The sequence below is a fragment of the Sitophilus oryzae genome, unplaced genomic scaffold, assembly GCF_002938485.1.
Source record: "Sitophilus oryzae breed Bouriz unplaced genomic scaffold, Soryzae_2.0 scaffold_1297_pilon_pilon, whole genome shotgun sequence".
In the NCBI taxonomy this organism is placed as follows: Eukaryota; Metazoa; Arthropoda; class Insecta; order Coleoptera; family Curculionidae; genus Sitophilus; species Sitophilus oryzae.
Genome location: NW_022145945.1, coordinates 13,028,989 through 13,052,444, shown reverse-complemented (window position 1 = coordinate 13,052,444; position 23,456 = coordinate 13,028,989). Strand labels below are relative to the sequence as shown.

The window sequence follows — 23,456 nt, the reverse complement described above, 5'->3', positions numbered from 1 at the left end:
AAATAACTGTCACTGTCTAAAATATTTAGCGCGAACTTCAGCTCCGTCCCTAGATAACGTCAAAAAACTGACAGTACAGGAAGATAGGAATCGAACTATCCTTATCTCTATAGTATCCTTGGGGTAAGCATAAATAAATAAATACAATAAAAGTCCGAAATTGTTTTAGTTTCAATACTGACTGAATCATTGTCTACCACATTCAAAGTCAAAACAAATGAAACCAATATTGTTTTATAAAACGTTTATTATAAACTACAGTTACAAATAGATATAATGTATACCTATATATTACGTAGGTATTTTTACCACGGTTCGTTAACAGGCTTTATGACCAATTCGTGAATCTGCAAGAGAAAAATCTTATAAAAATATGCATGCATATACGCCGAAAAGTTAATATATTCAAAAATCAAATAATTTATCTTTAAATATACATATCTATGAAATATCTATATATTTAATCAACATTATTTGATAATTTAGTATCTTTAATTAACAAATATACAAACATAAAAAATATACACTTTTTATTAAATATTTTAAACCAAATTTCATAAGAAGATGACGATACAAAATTTATAATTGTATAAATAATTAGTCACTTTCATTTATACAACTTCGTTTACATAGAATTATGATTTATATCAATTAAAATGGATTTATCATGAAATAAACTACTATAACCTACAGAACTAGATATTTTTTGTTAAATTAGTGTTCAAGTTAAAAGCGTTAAGATCCTGACACTTAGCTGTTAATGTGCTATAAAAGTTCTTGTTAATAAATAATTAACAAAATGTGTGTAGTTCTTTATTTTATTTATTTACTGACAGTACGTGAGTCAACAAACCTGTACATGCGGTGGCGTGGATAAAATATATATAACAGCGTCAGCTATATCTTCACATTTCAAATTGTTTGGATCAGCTACAGCTTTAGCTAAATAAGAATTACTATCGTATACATCTGCTATTTCGGTATTTACCAACCCTGGACTAATATCCTAAATAAAATAAAGCTTATATAAAAAAAATCTATATTATTGAACTTTCTTTCAAAACACCCTATATCACTATATCATAATAACACTACTTAATAAAACTATTAAGATACCTTGCTACATACTACTTTTTGGTCTAACTATCCACTTATACTCACGCTTATTTTAATTTTAGATTTCATCAGATTCAGTTCCCTTCTTAAAGTTTCGACCAATGCAGTAACTGCGTGTTTTGAGGCAGGATATACATTTGCGTTAGGGTGAAATGGTATCATAAAACCTGTAATTATAAAAAATAAACAAATATTGGTCTAAACGTTCTCTAACCCAGTGTGAGTACATATTATCAAAGCAAAACCTTTGAAGGCGGGTAAAAGGACAATAACTCACAATCTTTAAGTAGTTTAATTTAAATTTTAATGCTTAAAAAAGCAAGGGGGCATGTTTCGGGAATTTAAACTATTCCCATCATCAGGCCCAAAGCTAAAACAATTACAGAGGTCAAATTTATAAAATACAATTACAACAAGTTAAAAAGTCAAGCATTTTTTACATAGTAAAAAAGTTATATCTATCACAAAAATTGTTCAATCACAGATAACAATATGGTATGCTAAATTTGAAAAATTAAAAACAACTAGACTAAAATCATAAGGTGAGGGGAGCCGTATAATCAGCTATAATTAGATAAATTGAAAGAAAAAACCAGGCAATAATCAAATCACACCTCAATGCACAATTCAAAGAAATTTACTTAAGCATTACTTAAATTTATTTTGAGTGATATATTTTTTTATATATTTTTTTGTATTAGTAATGTAAGTTGAGAATTAATTATTTTAATCTGTATATGCTGATATTCAATTTTGTAGGATAATTTTTTTTTTAGTTATGTTAGTTAGGAACAAGTTAAGAATTTTATTATGTTTGTTTTTTTTATTTTTTAATTAGTATATGTTGAATTTTAATTTATATGTCAAATTTATATATTGTAGAAAATTAACATTTACTTAAGTTTAATTTTTAGAGTTTAATATTTATTTTAATTTATATATGTAGAAGAATTATTTTTTATTTTAATTTAATTAAACTTGTGTTCTTTAAAATAAAAGCGTACTCACACAAAAGTCACCTAGGAAGTACAACCACTCGGAAGAAATAAAATTAATTAGAGCTGTTAACATTTACACAACTCATTCATAGTAATTATAAATTGTATAACTCTTCAAGAAGGAAGCCAGGCATTACAACGAAAGATGACACACGAGACTCGAGAGGAAAGATGGATAAAAACTGAAAGAAAATCGTATTTATATTTCAATCTAGACTACCATGGTTGTGTTAAAAACACTAATTTTTAATCTAGGAGCATTGGAAAAATAGTTTTGTTCGTGTAATGTTTTTCATGTTTTGTCCTGACCGGTTAAAATATGCCCAAATCGTATTTTTAATCATATCTCAATTTTTTTTTCAAATGGAACAAGGGTGGCTCATTAGCATATTTGGAAAAGCATTTTTCTACGAATAATTTGGTACCACACACTTGGTATTTCGAGTCAAATTCTTGTTATGAACCGCATGTTACAATTTCAAATAGACCATATCAGTCAAAAGTTGACATATGATATGTCAACTTTTCAAATCATTCTATTCAGAGTGATTTTCTATCGAATAAAGTAAAAAACACCGAGGATACCATTTAAACACTAAAAGTTGTAGTTATTTTCGGTAAAACAGGAAGTGACCAAAATCAATTGAATACGTCAGTCAATCCTAATTTATGTTATACAGGGTGGTTCGAATAGTATTCCGGAAACTTCGACAGCATATTCTGCAAATAAAAATAAGTAAAAAAGTTCGTATAAATGTATGTCCTAAAATGTTTAGTTTCGTTTTTTTATCTGAAAAAATTAAAAAGTTATAGCATAAGTAAGCCACTTTTGAGACGCACCCGGTATAGTAAATTCGCGGGGTGTCTCACTGTTGTCGCTGGCAGTCCTTGGTAGCAGTCTTAAGACAGTCTAGTTTATCACAAATAAATCTTATTATTATATGTGAGAAATCCCCCCATGAGAGATGGTCAATCGCCACGCTTTTTGAAGATCCTGTATAGAGTTTTAAACCTAAATACCTGGTGAAATCTCATAATTTTCTATTTATAAAAAATATTGTCATTAATTATAAGTTTTAATATTTTCAATAAAAGTACTTGAAATATAATGAATATACGGGGTGTCCCAGTAATAAGTGCAAGTATTTTAACTGGTAGTATATTTCGGCCTCAGAAACACAAAATTTTGGAAATGTTTTTAGTTTTAAGTTAAAAAACACAATTTCTTGATAATATAGCAACACAGGTAGTAGATTAAATTTACGTGAAAGAAAATCCAGAAAAGATCCAGTGGTTCTCAAAATTTAAGCAAAAAATCATTTTCTGGAAATTTTCAAAGTAAAATAAATCGGTTATTTTGGACTTACTTGAAAAATGGTAAAGAGAAAAAATGTTTCTTTTACCAGATCTACCACTCCTTAAAATACTTGCACAGCTTGCACTCATTTCTGGGACACCCTGTATATAGTAATATTTGTACCTGCAATACTGTTCATGTGGATTATGTGTCCATTAATTTTGCTTTCTGTCATTTGATTGATTGCCTCCTTAGTGGCCATGCATAAACCAAGAACGTTGGTGTCAAAAATGGCTTTCCATTTAGCAGCATCTCCTAAAAAATATTTAAGTAAATACACACTTAAATTTAGGGTTCTTGACTTTAAGGCGTAGGCACATTTCAAGTTTAAGAAAAAGTCAGATATCAGATAATAAACTGTAAATAAAATTTATTTTTAATAAATAAAATAATAACCATTAAATTCATTATTGTACCAGAAAACTGATACTTTTAATAAGACATTATTTACTTTTCAAATAAAAAAAGAATTCTAAAATCTATACTAATACATATATAAAATCCTTAAGTGACTGACTCACTGATTAATCACGACCCTGCTCAAACCACTCAACCTAAGAAGCTCAATTTTCGCATACAAGTTGACTCTAGGGTGTAGAATCGATAAGAAGGGATTTTTCGAAATTCCAGCTCCAAGGGGGTGAAACCACCCCTCAAATAGTACAATATTTTTTATTTAAAAAACGGTCAAGTTTCCGAAAAAACGCTTAAACACGTATATTTTTTTACATATTTTAAGACTTTTAAAAAATGTATACAGGGTGTTTCGAAAAATCTGGTCGTTGATTAATCACGATCCTGCTTAAAGCGCTTGACGTAAAAATCTGATTTTTGGAAAACGGATTGACTTTAGGGTGTAGAGGTTCAATAAAAAGGGATTTTTCGAAACTCGAATTCTAAGAGGGTAAAACCACCCCTCAAATATTAGAATATTTTTTATTTAACCGGTGAGTTTTTCGGAAAACACGTATATTTTATTTTGTTGTTTTACATATTTTAAGGTTTTTTAAAAATTTATACAGGGTGTTTCAGAAAATATGACCATTGAGTAATCACGATTCTGCTTAAACTGCTTGACGGGTAAAGCTGATTTTTGGCAAACGGTTTGACTTTGGGGTGTAGAGGTTCGATAAGGAGGGGTTTCTCGATTGTTTTTTCTCATGCTGACATAAATGTGAGAAATTTTTTTCCAGTTTGTATGTTAATGGAAATTCTTGCTTTGCTTTATCATCACCATTACAAATGATTAATTCGATGCGAACGAAGTCGCGGGTACACGCTAGTACTGAAATAATTCTTTTCATCCCAACAAACCATCGAAAAGCAGTAAAAATAGGTAAGGGGTCTCCCCCTAAAACATGGGGTGGTGAGGGAAAACGGAGTTTATCTTTTGATTCAGGAGGTAGTTTTACATAACAATGCGTAAGAATTGTTTCAGGGCCGATTTTCATTCAGACCAGTATATACCTATGTTGGAGGCAGATGCCGAATTTCGGCCAATGTCCAAAATAATTAGACATAATATGGCGATTTGTCGATACTAAAACTTGCCAGGGGGTTAATCTTTTTTTGGTATAATATAACAACAAAAGATTAGCACCCTCCGCATACAAGTTGAAACCAATACAATCAAAACTCTTCCGCGTAACTTTGTGGATATAGGTAGGTATATTTAATTATAATCGCTATATGTCTAATTTTCGGCATCTGCCGCCAACATATATAATCTTACCGTTTATTAAAGTTGTATATCCTCCTATGCCAGCGTTATTAATCAGCACGGACACTGGGCCTAAATTTTTCTTTATCCATTCAAAAGCGTTGACAATATCAGATTCCTCCATTACGTCACATTTTATGGGATGAAACGTTCCTTTTTTACTCTTCCATCGATTCTTATGCTCATCCATTAAAAACTTCCGACGAGCCAATCCAACCACCTGAAAATAACATACAATTATTTATAAGAAATTATAAAAAGAGATCTTCCACTAGCCAAAGCCTTTACTTTGAGAAGGATCTCTATTCGATATATCCTAAGGCAATAATAGAAGACCTAGGGAATCAATGAATTGACAGGCCTTACATAGAAACTCTCGCCAATATATACAAAGAAGTCAAAGCAAGAGTATATAAAACAATCCCAGAGTTCCCAACCAGAAAAGGAGTACGACAGGGAGACACAATATCTCCTAAGCTGTTTACAGCAACACCAGAAGAAATATTTCGTCAATTAGACTGGACCAGCAAAGTATTAAAAAGAGATGGAGAATATCTTAACCATCTAAGATTCGCTGATGACATAGTCCTAATATCCAATCTTCTTCTCAGAGTGCCGTCTTCATTGTTCATGGAAGATTGGCAACAATCTTGGCGAACTTCTGATGACGATCTTGGGCAGTTCGAAATAACGAGTCTGCATCCATACCCGTCCAACCTCTGATGTTTTTCAACCATGAATGCTTCTTTCTACCTATACCCCGCTTGCCCTCAATTTTTCCCTCCATCATCAATTTTAGCAGCTTATATCTACTTCCACGCATTATATGACTCAGATAGACTGTCTTACGTTTCTTGGCTATGTGCACTAATTCTCTTTCGCACTGGGCTCGCATCAGCACTTCTTCGTTTGTGACATGTGCCGTCCAAGGTATTTTGAGAAGTCTACGAAGAATCCACATCTCAAGGGCTTCTATTCTGTTAATGGTGTTAGCCTTTAGAGTCCATGATTCACAGCCATACAACAAAACCGGGTGTACATAGCACTTCACACACCGGTATCTAAGACACATACTTAGGGTGGCATTACACAGTAATTGCCGCATCAGGTTAAAAGTGGCTCTTGTTTGCTCGATTCTGGATCTAATTTCTATTTCTGGATCTAGGTTGTTGCAATCCAGGTCCCCAAATATTTCAATTTTTCTACCACTTCTATTCGCGCGCGCGCGCGTTTCCCATATAGTATACTAATATATACAGGGTGGTGCACCTCATTCGCCTCGGTTGATTATACGAAAACGGAAAGATGTAGAAATAAAATATTTTATGGGTATATGTGGAGAGGCAATGTGCACAATTTAAAATTATTTTGAAATATAAGACTAAGATCCATATCATAGTTATATTTTTTCTTATGGAACACCCGGTATTTTATTTTATTTTTGGATTCTCGGGCCCAAAAAAGACATTCATTATAAGGGTTAAATATGTTTAAAATCTTTTGTTTTTGAGATATTTAAAGACTTATTATTAACACCCTGTGCATTACTTTTCAGAATTAATTCTTGTGCTGAGGTTAAAGGTAAAGAAATAAACTTTACTGAAAAATGTCATTGCTTCCTTAAATTTATACAGGGGTACCAAAAATTGGTGATCTACTTTAAGGATTTATTTTACATAAAAACTTTGTTATTTCAAATGCAACACCCTGTATTTTTTTAAATAAATCGAATCAGATTCAAATGCTCTTTCAAACTATATTAGGGTTTCCTTAACCTATCTATTTCATAATTTGAATAAAAAGCGATTTTATAAATAAAATGGCAATCAAGATGGCTGGTGTCGTCATGGCAATTTTCTAGTGACAGTTAGTAACTATTTTCAAAATCGAATTTAGTTTATAGACTTTATTTAAATTTATACCCAGTTTATTATTATTTAATTTACCTACAATAGTTTAATAAATAATATTTATTAATATGTATTTATTATTCTATCAAGAAAAACGAAGATGTAGTTCTTTGTTTTATTTTACGATAACTAGTAGATATATGGATTTTCTATAAAAGAGCCAATTACGACAAATTCAATAAATTCACTTCCAACGATAGGTTTCTGCCTAATAGGTTTTTTTTTATAAACTACACTACCAACTCTGCGAAATAGGAAATAGGACAAGTTGTTTTTCAAAGGAACACTTATCAGGAAGATTCCTATTTGGATATCTTTGAGCATAAGCTCTTGAGGCCAAGAAATAATTTTTCTCACAAAATAAAACCACTAGTAACATATCCATTCGTTCCGTCAGCAGATACGGCTTTATTTTTCTTCATAAAATAAAGAATACTTACTTATTAAACTATTGTGGGTAAATTTTAGTAAACTGTTTAAATAATAATGTCCATAAACTAATGTCGATTTTGAAGATAGTTACTAACTGTCACTAGAAAATTGCCATGGCGATACCAGCCGACTTTTGATTGCCATTTTATTTAAAAATCATTTTTTATTCAAAATCTGAAATAGATAGGTATAGGAAACCTTAATATAGTTTGAAGGAGCATTTAAATCTGCTTCGATTAATTTAAAAAATTACAGGGTGTTGCATTTGAAATAACAAAGTTTTTATGTAAAATAAATCTTTAAAACAGATCACCAATTTTTGGTACCCCTGTATAAATTTAAGGAAGCAATTACATTTTTCAGTAAAGTTTATTTCTTTACCTTTAAACTCAGCACAAGAATTAATTCTGAAAAGTAATGTACAGGGTGTTAATAATCAATTCTTTTGCAGCGTGCATATTTAAATATCTTTAATATCTCAAAAACAAAAGATTTTAAACATATTTAACCCTTATAATAAATGCCTTTTTTTGGGCCCAAGAATCCAAAAATGAAATAAAATACCGGGTGTTCCATAAGAAAAAATATAACTTTGGTATGGATCTTAGTTCTGAGATACCCTGTATGTTTCAAAATAATTTTAAATTGTGCACATTGCCATCCCACATACACCCATAAAATATTTTGTTTCTACATCTTTCCGTTTTCGTATAATCAACCGAGGCGAATGAGGTGCGCCAACCTGTATATGGGCGGCTTTGGGATTTTTGATATTATAAGTATTTTTGTTTTAGTGGTATTTATTTTAAGGCCGTAACGATCTCCGACTGCAGTAAGTTGATTTAACAAGTGTTGCAAGGCTTCTGGACTATCTGCTAGTACCGCGGTATCATCAGCATATTTTAGGTTGTTAAGTGTTACACCGTTGAGCTTAATCCCATCACTCGTGTCTTTAATTGCCTCTTCAAAAATATGTTCGGAGTATAAATTAAATAACTGATAATAATAATAATATGTAATATGATGATAATAAATAAATAATATTAACCAATAGTCCTGAAGAACTACAAACACAAATTAACAAACTAAATACAGCCAGCAATAAAGTAGGTCTCTAAGTCTAAGTAAATAAATCTAGCAAAAACTAAAGTAATGTACAAAGTACAACAAACTAGTAGACAGAAAAGACATTCTAAAAAATAACACAAAACTGGAAATAGTAGAAGAATACACATATTTGGGACAACTAATACACAGCTCGGATCTCTACTACCAGAAATCAACAGAAGAATTAAGTTAGCATGGAATATTTATGGAAGAAACTCAATCATATTCAAATCTAGAATGCCACTCTATTTAAATAAAAAAAAACATTCGATCAATGTGTACTACCATTCTTAATCTAAGGTACTACCATATCACAAATTAACTACAACAGATGCGAAAGAACACCGAATTACGCGTTCAGGTTTCTGTGACCTTCAGAAAGAGTTCATAGACAATCCGCATCAATGTATAGTTTGGGTTATTATTTGTTTGGGTGAAAATAATCTGCACCAATATGTTATCGAGGCATACAAAAAGGTCCACAGACTTCGAGACATACGAAAAATCAAGTCCATTTAGCGTGTGTCGCAATTTTCACACCTTAAAAAAATAGTTTTTTATAGCTATAGCAACTAGTGATGGGCAAAACTGTTATTTTTAGATAACAGTTGAAACTGTTATAGTTATTTATAAAAAACAGCTTAAAATAACAGCTTAAAAATAACAGGTTTCTTTATTTTACTACTAAATATCTGAAAGAGTATGAGACGGTCATCGCCAGGCGTATTAACGCAGTTACAAGTTGCAACAATGACGTGCTCGGTGGTAGTATTTCCAGGGTGTCAAAAACATTTCTAAATATCGATTGTTATCTAAAATACCTCTCTAAAACGGTGGTTATTTACAAATAAGCGCTGTTTACAAATTGCGATATAAAAAAAAGCCAAAATTCGGCCACTCGTCTATAGTATATACCTACGCCCTGCCCCTCGATCCGCGTAGATCCTGAATTGCGTAGCAGTGTACAGGGTGCATCTCACTCGACGGGCGAGAAGCTCTTAGTTATGATTTTACCATTTGCGGTCAAAAAAAATAGCAATATAAGAAAATGTGTAGTATATTCTTCATAAGTAAACCAACTACACACTAGAGTTCGAATTAATTTTACACTTAAACTAGCGTGTACCCGCGACTTCGTTCGCGTCGAATTAATAATTTCTAATGGTGATGATAAAGCAAAACAAGAATTTCCATTAACATACAAACTGGATAAAATTTTTCACATTTGCCAAAAATAAGCTTTCTAACGTCGAGCAGCAGTTTAAGCAGAATCGTGGTTAATCAATTACTCAACTTTTTGGAACACCCTGTATGATTTTTTAAAAAATTTCAAAATATGTAAAAAAAACAAAATAAATTATGCGTGTCCAGGCGTTTTCCCGAAAGACTAACCGTTTTTTAAATAACAAATATTGTAATAATCGAGGGTCGTTTTCACCCTGTTGGAATTTGAGATTCGAGAAACCCCTCCTTATCGAACCTCAACCCCACAGTCAATCCGTTTGCAAAAAATCAGCTTTAAACGTCCAGCAGTTTAAGCAGAATAGTGATTACTCAATGGTCATATTTTATGAAACACCCTGTATATATTTTTAAAAAATCTTAAAATATGTTAAACAACATATTAAAATATACGTGTTTTAAGAGTTTTCCGAAAAAACTCACCGGTTTTTAAATAAAAATATTCTAATATTTCAGAGTAGTTACACCCCCTTAGAATTCGAGTTTCTGAAAATCTCTTCTTATCGAACCTCTACACACTAAAGTCAATCCGTTTTCCAAAAATCAGCTTTTTACGTCAAGGGCTTTAAGCAGAATCGTGATTAATCAATGACCAGATTTTCAAAACACCCTGTATACATTTTAAAAAATCTTAAAATATTATTCTGAAAATTTTTCAGAATAAATATATACCTAAATATTGAAACTTAATAAGTAAGTACTGAAACATAGAGCGCCATAATATCTCGACCTCCGTCCGTTATTCTCGTAACAGGTTGAAACAGAATGTATCTAAAACAACTGATGCGTTATTCCCCAACCTGTTTCGAACCTCCATCGACAATCGACCGATGCAGCAGCGTTCCTTTCCACACCTATTATCTCGTCCGCCGCCCTGTTATGCTTGTAACAGGTTGAAAAACAACATATCTAAAATGACTGCTTCTCCAACCCGTTGCGAGCCTCCATCGACAATCGACCGATGCAGCAGCGTTCCTTTCCCACTCCTGTTATCTCCACCGCCAGGCGTTATGCCCGCAGCTTTGTTTCAAAAACCTGCTTCTTTTATATCCTATTATTTTTTAAAGCTGTTGTAAATACGACCATTGACGGTATCGACCGAAGCAGCTACGTTCGCCGTAGCGCGCTTTCCCCCACCGTTGTCTCGCCGCCTGTATCGATGGTTGACGAAATAATATGTTTTCCATCCATATTAGTTGTTTTTTGGAATTGCTTCGAGCAGCATAGAATTTCGTGGTGATGCAGAGCGCCGACTTCGTTTTCCTTTCACGAGCGGCCGATCTCTGCACGTATCGTTATTTTATATCTGTTATTTTTTAAAAGTAGTAACGGTTGCGTTATGTTATTTATAAATAATTGTTATAAAATAACAGATAGTTAAATAACAACCCATCACTAATAGCAACTGCAGCGACTATGAAAAAAGCTGTGTGATTTTCATAGAAATTAAGGGCACCTGTAATTCATTTGAGAATGTTATAAATCGCTAAAAGAGGTTTCAAATCTCTTGGATTTCTATTAATATTAAATAAATTTTATTAAAAATTGAACTAAAATTGTTAGTATCATTAAAAACAATTCAAATTCAAAATTGTATCCAGTCAAATTCCCTCATTTAAGGTGAATATTAAAGTAAATATAAATACAGCTCATTCTAAGCTCTACTTATCTTTAAGAAAAATTTAAATCATTGTTGCAATTGGGCCTTAATGCCATTTCAGAATGAACAATAGTATTAATAATGTACATTATAATAATAATAAATTTTATATCATAGTGTGTATTAAAACTACTAAAACACTTTTAAATTGGTATTATATTAACAGCTTTTGTTTTTAATCCAAAAAAAGTTACCAATTTTCTCAATCAAAATATTTGTGGTCCTGAAAAGGACCTTCGTTTTCTATGTTCGTCAAAGGTTGGTAATGGGTAAACGGTAAAAAAAAAACAGGATAATGAAATTTAAAAATTACCCAAAAACTGTTCAAAACTGCCTCCCTTGCATTAAACAATAACCCAAACGATCATAAAATCCCCCCCTCTCACATTGGATAACATATCAGGGATGACAGTGTCAAAGGCATTAAATATTTTCTGCCTTAACTGCTCCAAGTTTTGAATTTCTTCATGGCCGTAAATTTTAGATTTTATCTACCCCCATAAAAAGAAATCATTCACCGAGAAGTCAGGTGAAATTAAACGCCAATCTAAACAAAACTGTCCCTTTTTCAAAATTTGGACACAATATACAGCTAAATAGACTTGATTTTCCTATGTCTCGAAGTCTGTGGACTTTTCTGTATAATCACGCAGTAATTTAATAGATTACTCGTCATGTGACGACTTTTTCTGTCATCACTCAAACAGAAAGAAAAAGGTATCCGTTGCTCAGGGTTAGAGGAGAGCTGGGTTCGTAGGTAAGGCTTGTGATCTGTGGTGACTTAATAATGTAGTTAAATAATAAAATAAAAGTAATAATGTATAGGCTGCAAAGATTCTAAAATTGATGTTAAGTATTCAAATAGTAATGGTCAAAGACAGTAAAAAGGGCGCCACTTACTTTGGGTATGAAAAGGTAAAGTAAGAAACCAGTAAGAAAATTTGATCATGAAATAGCTAAAATAAAATAATCAACAGCAATAAGGGTCTATTATGTTCATCAAGAATAAAAGTCAGATATAACTTTATCCTACGTTGAACATTTATTTAAAACGAACACAATTATCAATCAGTTTAAACCCAGTTTCAATTATCCCAATGAAATCGTTAGTTACTTTAAGTAAAACTCAAATTTAGTTAGAGTTCTCTCAGTATACTATATTACGTAATATATATAAACAGATTGAAATTTATGTAAGTACCAATACGATGATGTTTCAGAAACAAGTCGTGTACAATAACCTTCAAAAAATGAATCCGTGTTAGCGATTCTCACATAAAAGATCATACTGAAGTAAAACGTGTACCGTTAAGGACAAAGCATGACTTATAATGTTAACTAAAAGGTAAATTTTGACTATAATATATGGAATAAATGACAACAATTTTAGAGATATTCAAAATATTGTCTCAAAGTAAAAAAATTAGGGGAATACCTTGTGTGTTGAACTTAGAACTTATCTGTATTTTTTTTTATTTTTGTGACGTAGTGAACAGGTAGGCAGGCAGTCTCCAGACTAACGGAAGTGGATGTAGACTCTTCGATAGTAACAGGAGTCTTCGATATCAGTAGAATAAATGTAGAGTCATAAATACTGTCTCAAAAAGTGGTTACTCATATGCCAATTACTTATACGTCAATTTCTTATACGCCAGTTACTCTATAAAAAAACTCTCAGAACGAATCACCGAATACCAAAAAAATAACTTACGGTCTGAAAATCAGCTGTACACATTCCAAAATATAGCCAAACTATATGCTGATCCAAACCAGTCATGCACAATCAAACATTATCAAAATAAATAAAAAACGGGAATAACTGAAATAAAATTTAGTTAGACATGGCGATACAAAAATGGTAGATACACTTACTGTGATCTTATTCCAGGAAAAGGCCAAAAAAAAACACGAACTAGGCTCTGAACGGTATATTCTTACAGGATTTCAAATCTCCACTTTTGGATACGTGCCTTTACTGTTAGGAAAAGTGTTTCAGAAAGCCCTTTTTCTCTGAGATTCGTCGGACGCTGAAACCACGCGTCTTTCTGATCTCCTTCTCTCGGAAAAAGCCTCCTTCCTCCTTTTCGCAAAACGGAAGTCTTCGAATTGACAGGTCATATGACCAAAGGCAATTAAGTGAACTCTATCGTCTATACTGAATGAAATTTGTTTTTATGGAAAGGAACCGCTACCTGTACTGAATGAAGTTTAACATCTAGCGAATAGATGGCGCCAGCAATATTAAAATTTGGAATTTTATAAAAAGAAAAATAAAACGCTACACTGCCCCCCTCCAAAAAAAAGAAAGGCCCTCAAAGAGGACTTTCGCCCAAACACCACATAGGAAAACTAAACTAAGTTTGTACAGGGTTTTGGATTTTTCAAATGAAAATTTGGTGGATGATAACTTCGTGTATCACACGTCCATAAAGGAGTCACTATTGGTAAGTCGCAATCGGTATGTCAAATCAGTGAGATTACACAATCGGGAAAGTCAAATCACCATATAATCCAAATAAAAACATTCATATAAACTATATATGAAAACTAAAACTAAATCTAAACCTAAAAGTATGGGATAGGAAAAGAAAGAAAGAAAGAATCCCATGGAAGCGCAGATGTTCCTGAAGAAATCCTCAAGCTGATTGTCCGTACTCAACCCACCTAGTGTGAGGCAACGAAAGATTCACAAATCGCGTGTAATCAGTCATGCGACCCCTCACACCCAAGGAAGCGGAGAACAAAACAAACAACAAAAGAACCTCAACAAAAGCCATGCTACGGATCACTATAAGAGGTAAGTTTGGCGTGACCAAAACAAACTACCTTCGCCACAACCTGTGTGCTCACCGGTTAACCATTCAAGGTAACTCACCTGTATGAGAAAAAGAAAGGAAAATAACAATAGAAATCACAATAGATAAACATATAAAGGAAGAGAGAAAAGATTGTCACGAATGACCCAAAATATCCGTAACATAGGATTCCAGCCTATGAAACGCTATTGCAAATATGGAAAGAAAATCACAATCATACCCAATACACAGTAAACTTACGAAGTTATGAGGTCAGCTATGTCTCACCATTAGGTTGCAATCAGAATCATAACAACTTTTCGTTTTGTCACGAAGTCGTGTTCTCAAAATACAAGAATTGCTTAAATTTCAGATTCTTGTGAACTGAATGTCATAGAATGGAGCAAATGGCACAAAACCATATGAGTGATTAACAGAATTACCATCCCACAAAATATTTACTCAAAATTAGGTAATCTGTAGAATACTCGGAAAAAGAAAAATACTGCTATATGCTCGCATTTCTAAATAGAAATACTATATTATACTGAAAATATACGCAAAAAAACTAAATAACACAATAGTTATGCTGATTCGCGACAAATCCGTAAAAACGATAAGCGAATTGTTGTATAACTTTTTAATATAAACTAAAAAAACTAAAATATAATCTATGTATCCTTTAGACTAAACCCTAAAAAGGAATCGGACATAATAGATTATTTAAATTACTGTGACGTAGTAGAGACATTTCCTGTATCATCGTCGTCAATCATGTGACCTTGGTATGGTTTAAGATCTTTTATATGCCAGCGGCCTGCGTTATTACCATCCTCGTCTACTAAAACATAAACTAAATTCGAAATTTTCTTTCGTACTGAAGATAAAACAAAACGAGGGGCTAACTTGGCTGAAAAGTTAACACCAGCATTTGATAAGACCTTATTACGTCTCCAAACCAAATCACCAACCTGAAAAGATAGATCACGTCTACGCAAATTATAAGACTTTGAGTTTCTTTCGTAAGCAGCATGAAGTTTCTTACGGACTTCGCTAAAGACACTATAAAGATTTTTGAGTTCTGAAGCGTAAGAGTTGCGATCGCCAGGCATAATTTCAAAATCTTCAGAGAACTTAACTTGACCATAATAATTACCAGAGATGGGAATATGCCTACCGAAAACTAAAAACGAAGGAGAAAAACCTGTGACCTCATGTTTAGAAGTGTTTAAAGCAAACTGAATATTAGAGAGTTGAACATCCCAATCTGTATGTTGTTTAACATAAGTTCTAATAGCTGTTCCTATTGTTTTATTCATTCGCTCAACAAAGTTACATTGAGGAGAATACACAGCATTATACCAGATCTTCTGAACTTGATATTTCTTTGCTAAATCTCTGAACTCTTTAGCAACAAACTGAGGACCATTATCACAAATTATATATTGAGGTACTCCATAAGTAGGAAAACTTCACTCTCAAGATACTTCACAACATACGGAGATTTTGATGAACGTAACGGACACAGAAGAACATACTTCGAAAACCAATCGCCAACAACTAAAGCCACTTATGACCCTTTTTGATCTGGAAAAGGACCCGCAAGATCTAAAGCGATTGTCTGAAAAGGCATATTAACTTGTTTTCTCTTCCCATCTAACTAACGGCATAGTATTTGAAGATTTCTGAGCTCCACAAACACGACAACTCTAACAAATTTAAGAACATCGGCTCTCATCTTGGGCCCAGTAAAATTGTTCTTGAAGTCTTGATAAAGTCTTATAGAAACCCAAATGCCTTGAACAAGTTGGCGGATTATGACATGATTCGATAATATTACGACGTTGAGGACGTGGAACAACCTTCTTCCATTCTTGAAGATTTGATGAAAATGGTAGCTGTACCGGAATAAACTTAAAAAGAAAACCATCTTCAACTTTCCACTGTGGAAATGAACCAGGTGAAGCTAAAATCTTTTGCTTCATAGTCTCATACCATGCGTCAGTATGGTCTAAATCTATATTCAAAACGGAAATTTGCGGACATACAAAAGAATCATTATCTAAAATATCTGAAGAAGAAACTTTATGATTGGTAGTGGTGGATCTATAAAAATTCTTAACACATAATAACCACTTCTTCCAATCAGATTCTGAAAATAAATTTCTGGGTTTGAATTTTTTTTGAACTACATGACCAGAAACACGAGTTCGTCCAATTAGTTTTTTGAACATTTGGGACACGCCGGTGACTTAACACCTAAATTACCACATTTAAAACAAAAAACCTTACGTTTCTGTCGACAATCATGAAATGTATGATTTGGACCAGAACAATTCCAACAAACTAAACGCGAGGTTGCTTTCTTACCTGAATTTTCTACAGATCGGGGCATACTCGAAGTATTTACCATATCAGGGTCAGAAGACGACGACGCTACAGAATAACTAGCAGACCGAACAGTAGTATTTTTATTTTTGTTTTGAGCATTGACATTCTTAGACTTTTTACAAAACTGTACTCGATGAGAATCAGACGAGCTAGAATCAGGAGTGGTATTCAATTGAGAAACATTTAAACTTCTAGATCGTTTTTCATTCTGATGTTTAGCATTTTCTAATTTTCTACACAAATTAGAGAGTTCAGACACAGATAAAACATCAACTAAAGCTAACTGAGTAATGTATTCAGGAAGTAAATTTTGTCTAATGATTTTTATTTTAGTAACCTCACTAGGGCATTTACTTAATCTACTAAAAAGATTCTCTAAAGTTGCTATAAAAATTAAAATACTTTCATTTTTTTCGCTGTTTATAAGATCTAATTTGTGACCAAATATTATCATCATTATCTGGTGGTAAAAAGTCTTTCTTTAATCTTTCTACAAGAGATTTCCAATCTGCGACATGTTGTTTAATACTTCTATACCAAATAAAAAGCATTACCAGTAAAAAAGTTCTACTGCAGAAGAAAATAAATCTTGTTCAATAACTTTACGTGATTCAGAAAGCTCAGTAACAGTTTCTAAAAATGAAAATAAATCTTGAGGATTACCATTAAATTTAATAGGCCAGTCTGACACTGGACAAGGTTTAGCAACATAAGTAACAATAGGAGGCGGTACATTAATAACTGGTCCTGAAGGAACAGAACTAACGTTTAAAGTTTCATTAATGTCTGAAGTTTTTGACAAGCAGGTCAGCTTCAAGTTGATAACAACTAGTATAAACATCAGTTTGAATAGTTTCTGCATCAGCACGATTTTCATCTAAAATTATTCTCTTGATTCTACCAGCCAAATGCGCAAGACGAGATCTTATAACTTTGAACATTGAATCATTTACTCCACCCTCAAATTCAGAAATTGACAAGGAAATTGAATCTAAAGTTGCTTTAATTTCTGAAATTTCTTGATCAAAAAAAACAGGATAATCTTCCATATTAACTAAACAAAAAGGGTTATTTACTTCTCTACTTAAAAGACCTGACAAAATTTTACGTTTACTGTCAACATTTTTAGATGTTTTAATACCCCTAATAAGAAGTTCGTAATCTAATTCTACTTGTCGTAAATGATTAACTTTAAAAGATTCTTTCTCCATTGTAATTCAGCTATATGAAATGCTAAAGTCTAAATGATTCAGAAAAACTTACTAATTTTAACAAAAAGCTGTTATGATTCGGCGCAAACTATCAGAAAGAAAATATGTTCAATGTCAAAACCAAAAAAGATTCAAGTATTCGAAACAAATTCCAAAATTTTATGAAATACTAACAGTGCTACCCTGTATACTGAAATTATGTCCACTCTGTATATTCAAAATATAACCATACCTGTATATTTAAATCAAAATCGAAACGTCAATAAAAAATGTAGTCAGAAATACGTATTAAGTTATTTATCTGGGTTTTAAATAGATAAACAAACACCCTCAAGAATTTATAAAACAAAAAAATTGCTGTTGAACTGAAATTATTAGAATTTAATTACAGAAATAATGAAAATAAAATTTCAAAACTATAGTCTTTGCCTTATAGAAAATTTATCTGAGCCTAACAAAAATTATTTTACAAAGTCTACCAAATAAGTGAAGCAAATTAAATTAAATTGAGCCAATTAAACTAAGTCGAGCCAATTAAACCAAGTAAAGCCCCACGTGACAGGGCGTCATATTCTTTATTCTTCTATTTGTGTGACGACTTTTTCTGTCATCCTCAAACAGAAGAAAAAAAGTATCCGTTGCTCAGGGTTAGAGGAGAGCTGGGTTCGTAGGTAAGGCTTGTGATCTGTGGTGACTTAATAATGTAGTTAAATAATAAAATAAAAGTAATAATGTATAGGCTGCAAAAGATTCTAAAATTGATGTTAAGTATTCAAATAGTAATGGTCAAAGACAGTAAAAGGGCGCCACTTACTTTGGGTATGAAAAGGTAAAGTAAGAAACCAGTAAGAAAGAATTTGATCATGAAATAGCTAAAATAAAATAATCAACAGCAATAAGGGTCTATTATGTTCATCAAGAATAAAAGTCAGATATAACTATCCTACGTTGAACATTTATTTAAAAACGAACACAATTATCAATCAGTTTAAACCCAGTTTCAATTATCCCAATGAAATCGTTAGTTACTTTAAGTAAACTCAAATTTAGTTAGAGTTCTCTCAGTATACTATATTACGTAATATATAAACAGGTGAAATTTATGTAAGTACCAATACGATGATGTTTCGAAACAAGTCGTGTACAATAACCTTCAAAAATGAATCCGTGTTAGCGATTCTCACATAAAAGATCATACTGAAGTAAAACGTACCGTTAAGGACAAAGCATGACTTATAATGTTAACTAAAAGGTAAATTTTGACTATAATATATGGAATAAATGACAACAATTTACAGAGAGATATTCAAAATATTGTCTCAAAGTAAAAGAAATTTAGGGAATACCTTGTGTGTTGAACTTAGAACTTATCTGTATTTTTTTTTTATTTTGTGACGTAGTGAACAGGTAGGCAGGCAGTCTCAGACTAACGGAAGTGGATGTAGACTCTTCGATAGTAGCAGGAGTCTTCGATATCAGTAGAATAAATGTAGGAGTCATAAATACTGTCTCAAAAGTGGTTACTCATATGCCAATTACTTATACGTCAATTTCTTATACGCCAGTTACTCTATAAAAAAAACTCTCAGAACAGTCACCGAATACCAAAAAATAACTTACGGTCTGAAAATCAGCTGTACACATTCCAAAATATAGCCAAACTATATGCTGATCCAAACCAGTCATGCACAATCAAACATTATCAAAATAAATAAAAAACGGGAATAACTGAAATAAAATTTAGTTAGACATGGCGATACAAAATGGTAGATACACTTACTGTGATCTTATTCCAGGAAAAGGCCAAAGAAACACGAACTAGGCTCTGAACAGTATATTCTACAGGATTTCAAATCTCCACTTTTGGATACCCGTGCCTTTCCTGTTAGGAAAAGTGTTTCAGAAAGCCCTTTTTCTCTGAGATTCGTCGGACGCTGAACCACGCGTCTTTTTCTGATCTCCTTCTCTCGGAAAAAGCCTCCTTCCTCCTTTTCTTAAAACGGAACTCTTCGAATTGACAGGTCATATGACCAAAGGCAATTAAGTGAACTCTATCGTCTATACTGAATGAAATTTGTTTTTATGGAAAGGAACCGCTACCTGTACTGAATGAAGTTTAACATCTAGCGAATAGATGGCGCCAGCAATATTAAAATTTGGAATTTTATAAAAAGAAAAATAAAACGCTACAATATCAGTTCGTAGGAGATTAGAAAAAAAAAAGATATTTATAGTATAAAAATTAATTTATTTAACAAAATTTAATTAAAGATGTGACAAAATAGTTACATTTCTATTGGTTCTATCGGACTTTTTTCGACTATATAAATCTTATTTTTTGTAAACTTTAATGCATAAAATATTTTCAATCTAATAAATAATTTAATGATGTAAATAAGAGGAAATTTCTCACATGGGTGGTCAAATTCACATGGGTGGAGAAATTTCCTCTTGTTTACATCATTAAATGATTTATTAGATTGAAAATATTTGATGTATTAAAGTTTACAAATAAAGATTTATATAGTCGAAAAAAGTCCAATATAACCAATAGAAAGGTAACTATTTTGTCACATTTTTAATTAAATTTTGTTAAATAAATTAATTTTTATACTATAAATATTTTTTTTTCCTTATAAATAAACACATTTGCATCCCATTTTAAATAAGATATACAAATTACAAAAACTTAGAAATAACAGTTCAAAAGTTCAACAAAAATCCTACACGCGTTTGTAAAAAGAAACATATAACCACGCACTATGTCATTCCAGCAAGCGAATACGACACAGCATAGGTTTCCGGACCATACGACTGGTGTATTTACACCACTCAATAGGCGTGTCGGGTTTGCCGAGCGGTTTCCGATGCAGTCGCTTTCTTTCGCATCTGATATGATCGAATAAAAATCGGCGTCAGCAATGGCTATGAAATGAAGATCGCTGTCATTTTAAGCAAAATAAAACACTGAATCACCACAGTACACCAAAACACTTTTACTTTTACACTGGACGCGCGTTTCGCTAACCATGTTAGCATCATCAGCAGATGATTAAAACTGCATCAGGAGATGATTAAAACTTCAGTTTTAATCACAGTTTTAATCAAGAATTTATATCATTACGAAAGTTTTATTTTAAAAATTTGTATCTTTTGAAAAAGGTAATAGATTTAATTAAGAGGTGAAAGAATAAATAAATATCAGCAAAATATTCACAGAGCTAGTTAACGTAGCGATGCACCTTCCGGTATATAATTTCTATTTAATTTGGACTTACTTGCATTCCATGTTCAACTAATTTTTCTGCAATAGAAACTCCAATTCCAGCACTAGCTCCAGTCACTACTGCAACTTTACCGACCCATTTTTCCATAGACAGAACCATTTTCTTTATCACATTTTATTTCTATTTTTTGCTTTATATAATATATTACACTAATTGAATATAATTGTTGCATTAATTGATTTATATAATAATTGTTCTGTTTAGTTAATTTAACATCGTCTTACTATGACGTATCCGATATTTTTTTCTGAAAAATTAATTTACTATTATGTTTTATTATTAATAACTATATCTATAGTACTCTAAACATTTATGAGGTTTTTATGAAACAAAGCTACATTTATTTTGCATTTTATTCATGATTTTGTCTGCAAGAAATCAGATGCACGCATAAGCTTTGAAAAAATTACCAGGCGACCAGGTCTAAAAAGACTTTCTTTTGGCTATCAAATCGTAAACATATTTCATTAAGAAAAAAACCAAAAATTCGGTCTACTAATTTTTATTGCCTATGAAAATTACATGTTAATATCATTCTTGTAGTGAAATAAGTAGTTCTAAGTCGATGGTGATAATTGCGAGCTGCAAGTGCACGGATTACAAGTTTACATTGGGCATCCAAAGTTTGACGAATTAGATCTAATATTCTGATCAGTAGTGAACGAATCGTAGAATTCTGTAAACTCTGGCAACGTTCAGGGTACCTATTCTTGACCACACTCATCTTCAAATATCACTTGCATCTCCGAGAAAGCCACATAATAATACATGTAAATGCGCATCCGGAATAGTAACCTATTAAATATTTTTAGTACATTTATTGTATACCGGGTGCCTTTCAAAAGTGAAAAAAACGAGATTTGGCATATTAGTATATGACAAAAATTAAGATTGATTGACGTATTCAATTGTCTTTAGCCACTTCTTGTTTCACCGGAAACGACTACAACTTTTGATTTTTAAATGGCACTCTCGGTTTTTTTTACTTCATTCGATAGAAAATGACACTCTGAATAGGATGATATATCATATGTCAACTTGTGACATTTTCGTATGGTTTATTTGAATTTGTAACATGCAGTATATTACGACAATTTGGGCATCGATTGGCAAGATACTATTTGGGCATCTTTTAAGCGGCCAGGGCGAGACACTATTTTTCCAAGACTCCTTGATTAAAAATTAGTGTTTTTAAAACAGCCATGGCACTCTAGACTGAAATTTAAAATACGTTTTTGTTTTAGGCAAAAATGTCAAAAGTTGACATAGGCTGTCATTCTATTCAGAATGCCATTTTCTATCGAATAAAGTAAAAATATACCGAAGGTGCCATTTAAGAATCAAAAGTTGTAGTCATTTCCGGTTAAACAGGAAGTGACCAAAAACAATTGAATAAGTCCATCAATCCTAATTTATGTCATATACTAAAATACCAAATCTCGTTTTTTTATCTGAAAAAAATAAAGAAGTTACAGGGGTGAGCCGCTTTTGAGACACGCCCGGTATACTGGGTGTTTGGTTTGGTATAAATTTTTATATCACGCAGTATATTGTTTACATCAAAATCCTCCATAGTTAACCTTAGTAAATCAATTTGGCGATTTTCTTCGGTCGTAGAGCGCTATATTTTAAAAAATCTTTCTCATGTTAATTTGTAAATTTGAAGTACCTAACATTAAAAAGAGTACTATCGCAAAAAATCGCAATAAGAAACTGTCATTTTTAATTTCTCAAAACCATTAGGTATTCAAAAATCTAATTGAATTGTTGGCACTTTTTGCCCCATTAACATTTTTCTTCTACCAAAGTTAAAATAATAATAAAAAAAATAGTGCATACTTCAAGCAATCACTTTCCAGCGCAACACTCAATGCTTATTACAGCATTTTTCAACCTGTCAAGCAAAATGGAAACTTAAATGGCAGGCTGTCAACTGGCGTAAACTAAAGTTTTGTTTTCCATAGCCTTCTGTGTTAGACTAGCAGTATAATAAAACGATTTTACTATGGAAATTAAGCATAACTATCTAATTTAAATTACAGTACGAATTTAATTATTAGCCAAAGAAAAACTATGAGATATAACTCTAATTCATTATTATTTTTTATCAAGTTGGAATGTTCTATATAAATGAGATAATATTATCAAAAGTGGCATTTCTAAAGGTTACTTTTTACCACTTAGATTTTAATTCTAGCCCTATGTGGGATAGAGCCAAGTTCTTGAATTC

At 32.0% G+C, this 23,456-nt stretch overlaps 1 protein-coding gene across 1 annotated transcript; it reads right to left on the bottom strand.

Moving 5' to 3' along the window:
* Positions 1-229: 229 nt before the first annotated feature.
* Positions 230-21,331, bottom strand: LOC115874814 (farnesol dehydrogenase-like). Its single transcript, XM_030890113.1, has 6 exons — positions 21,218-21,331; positions 5,204-5,411; positions 3,595-3,726; positions 1,162-1,283; positions 854-1,006; positions 230-347 (listed from the first exon to the last, which is right to left on the bottom strand). Exons 1-6 carry the CDS (start codon positions 21,323-21,325, stop codon positions 306-308), a joined length of 765 nt encoding a protein of 254 aa, XP_030745973.1. The 5' UTR covers positions 21,326-21,331; the 3' UTR covers positions 230-305.
* Between the last annotated feature and the right edge of the window lie 2,125 nt (positions 21,332-23,456).

What these genes read in the sequence shown, in the direction of transcription:
- LOC115874814 (XM_030890113.1), bottom strand. Translation starts at nt 21,325, where the DNA reads ATGGTTCTGTCTATGGAAAAATGGGTCGGTAAAGTTGCAGTAGTGACT. An exon ending in CCACATGAACAGTATTGCAG is followed by an intron (nt 1,284 to 3,594) that starts GTACAAATATTA and finishes TTATAATTACAG; the next exon opens with GTTTTATGATACCATTTCAC. An exon ending in CCACGCCACCGCATGTACAG is followed by an intron (nt 348 to 853) that starts GTTTGTTGACTC and finishes TTTCTCTTGCAG; the next exon opens with ATTCACGAATTGGTCATAAA.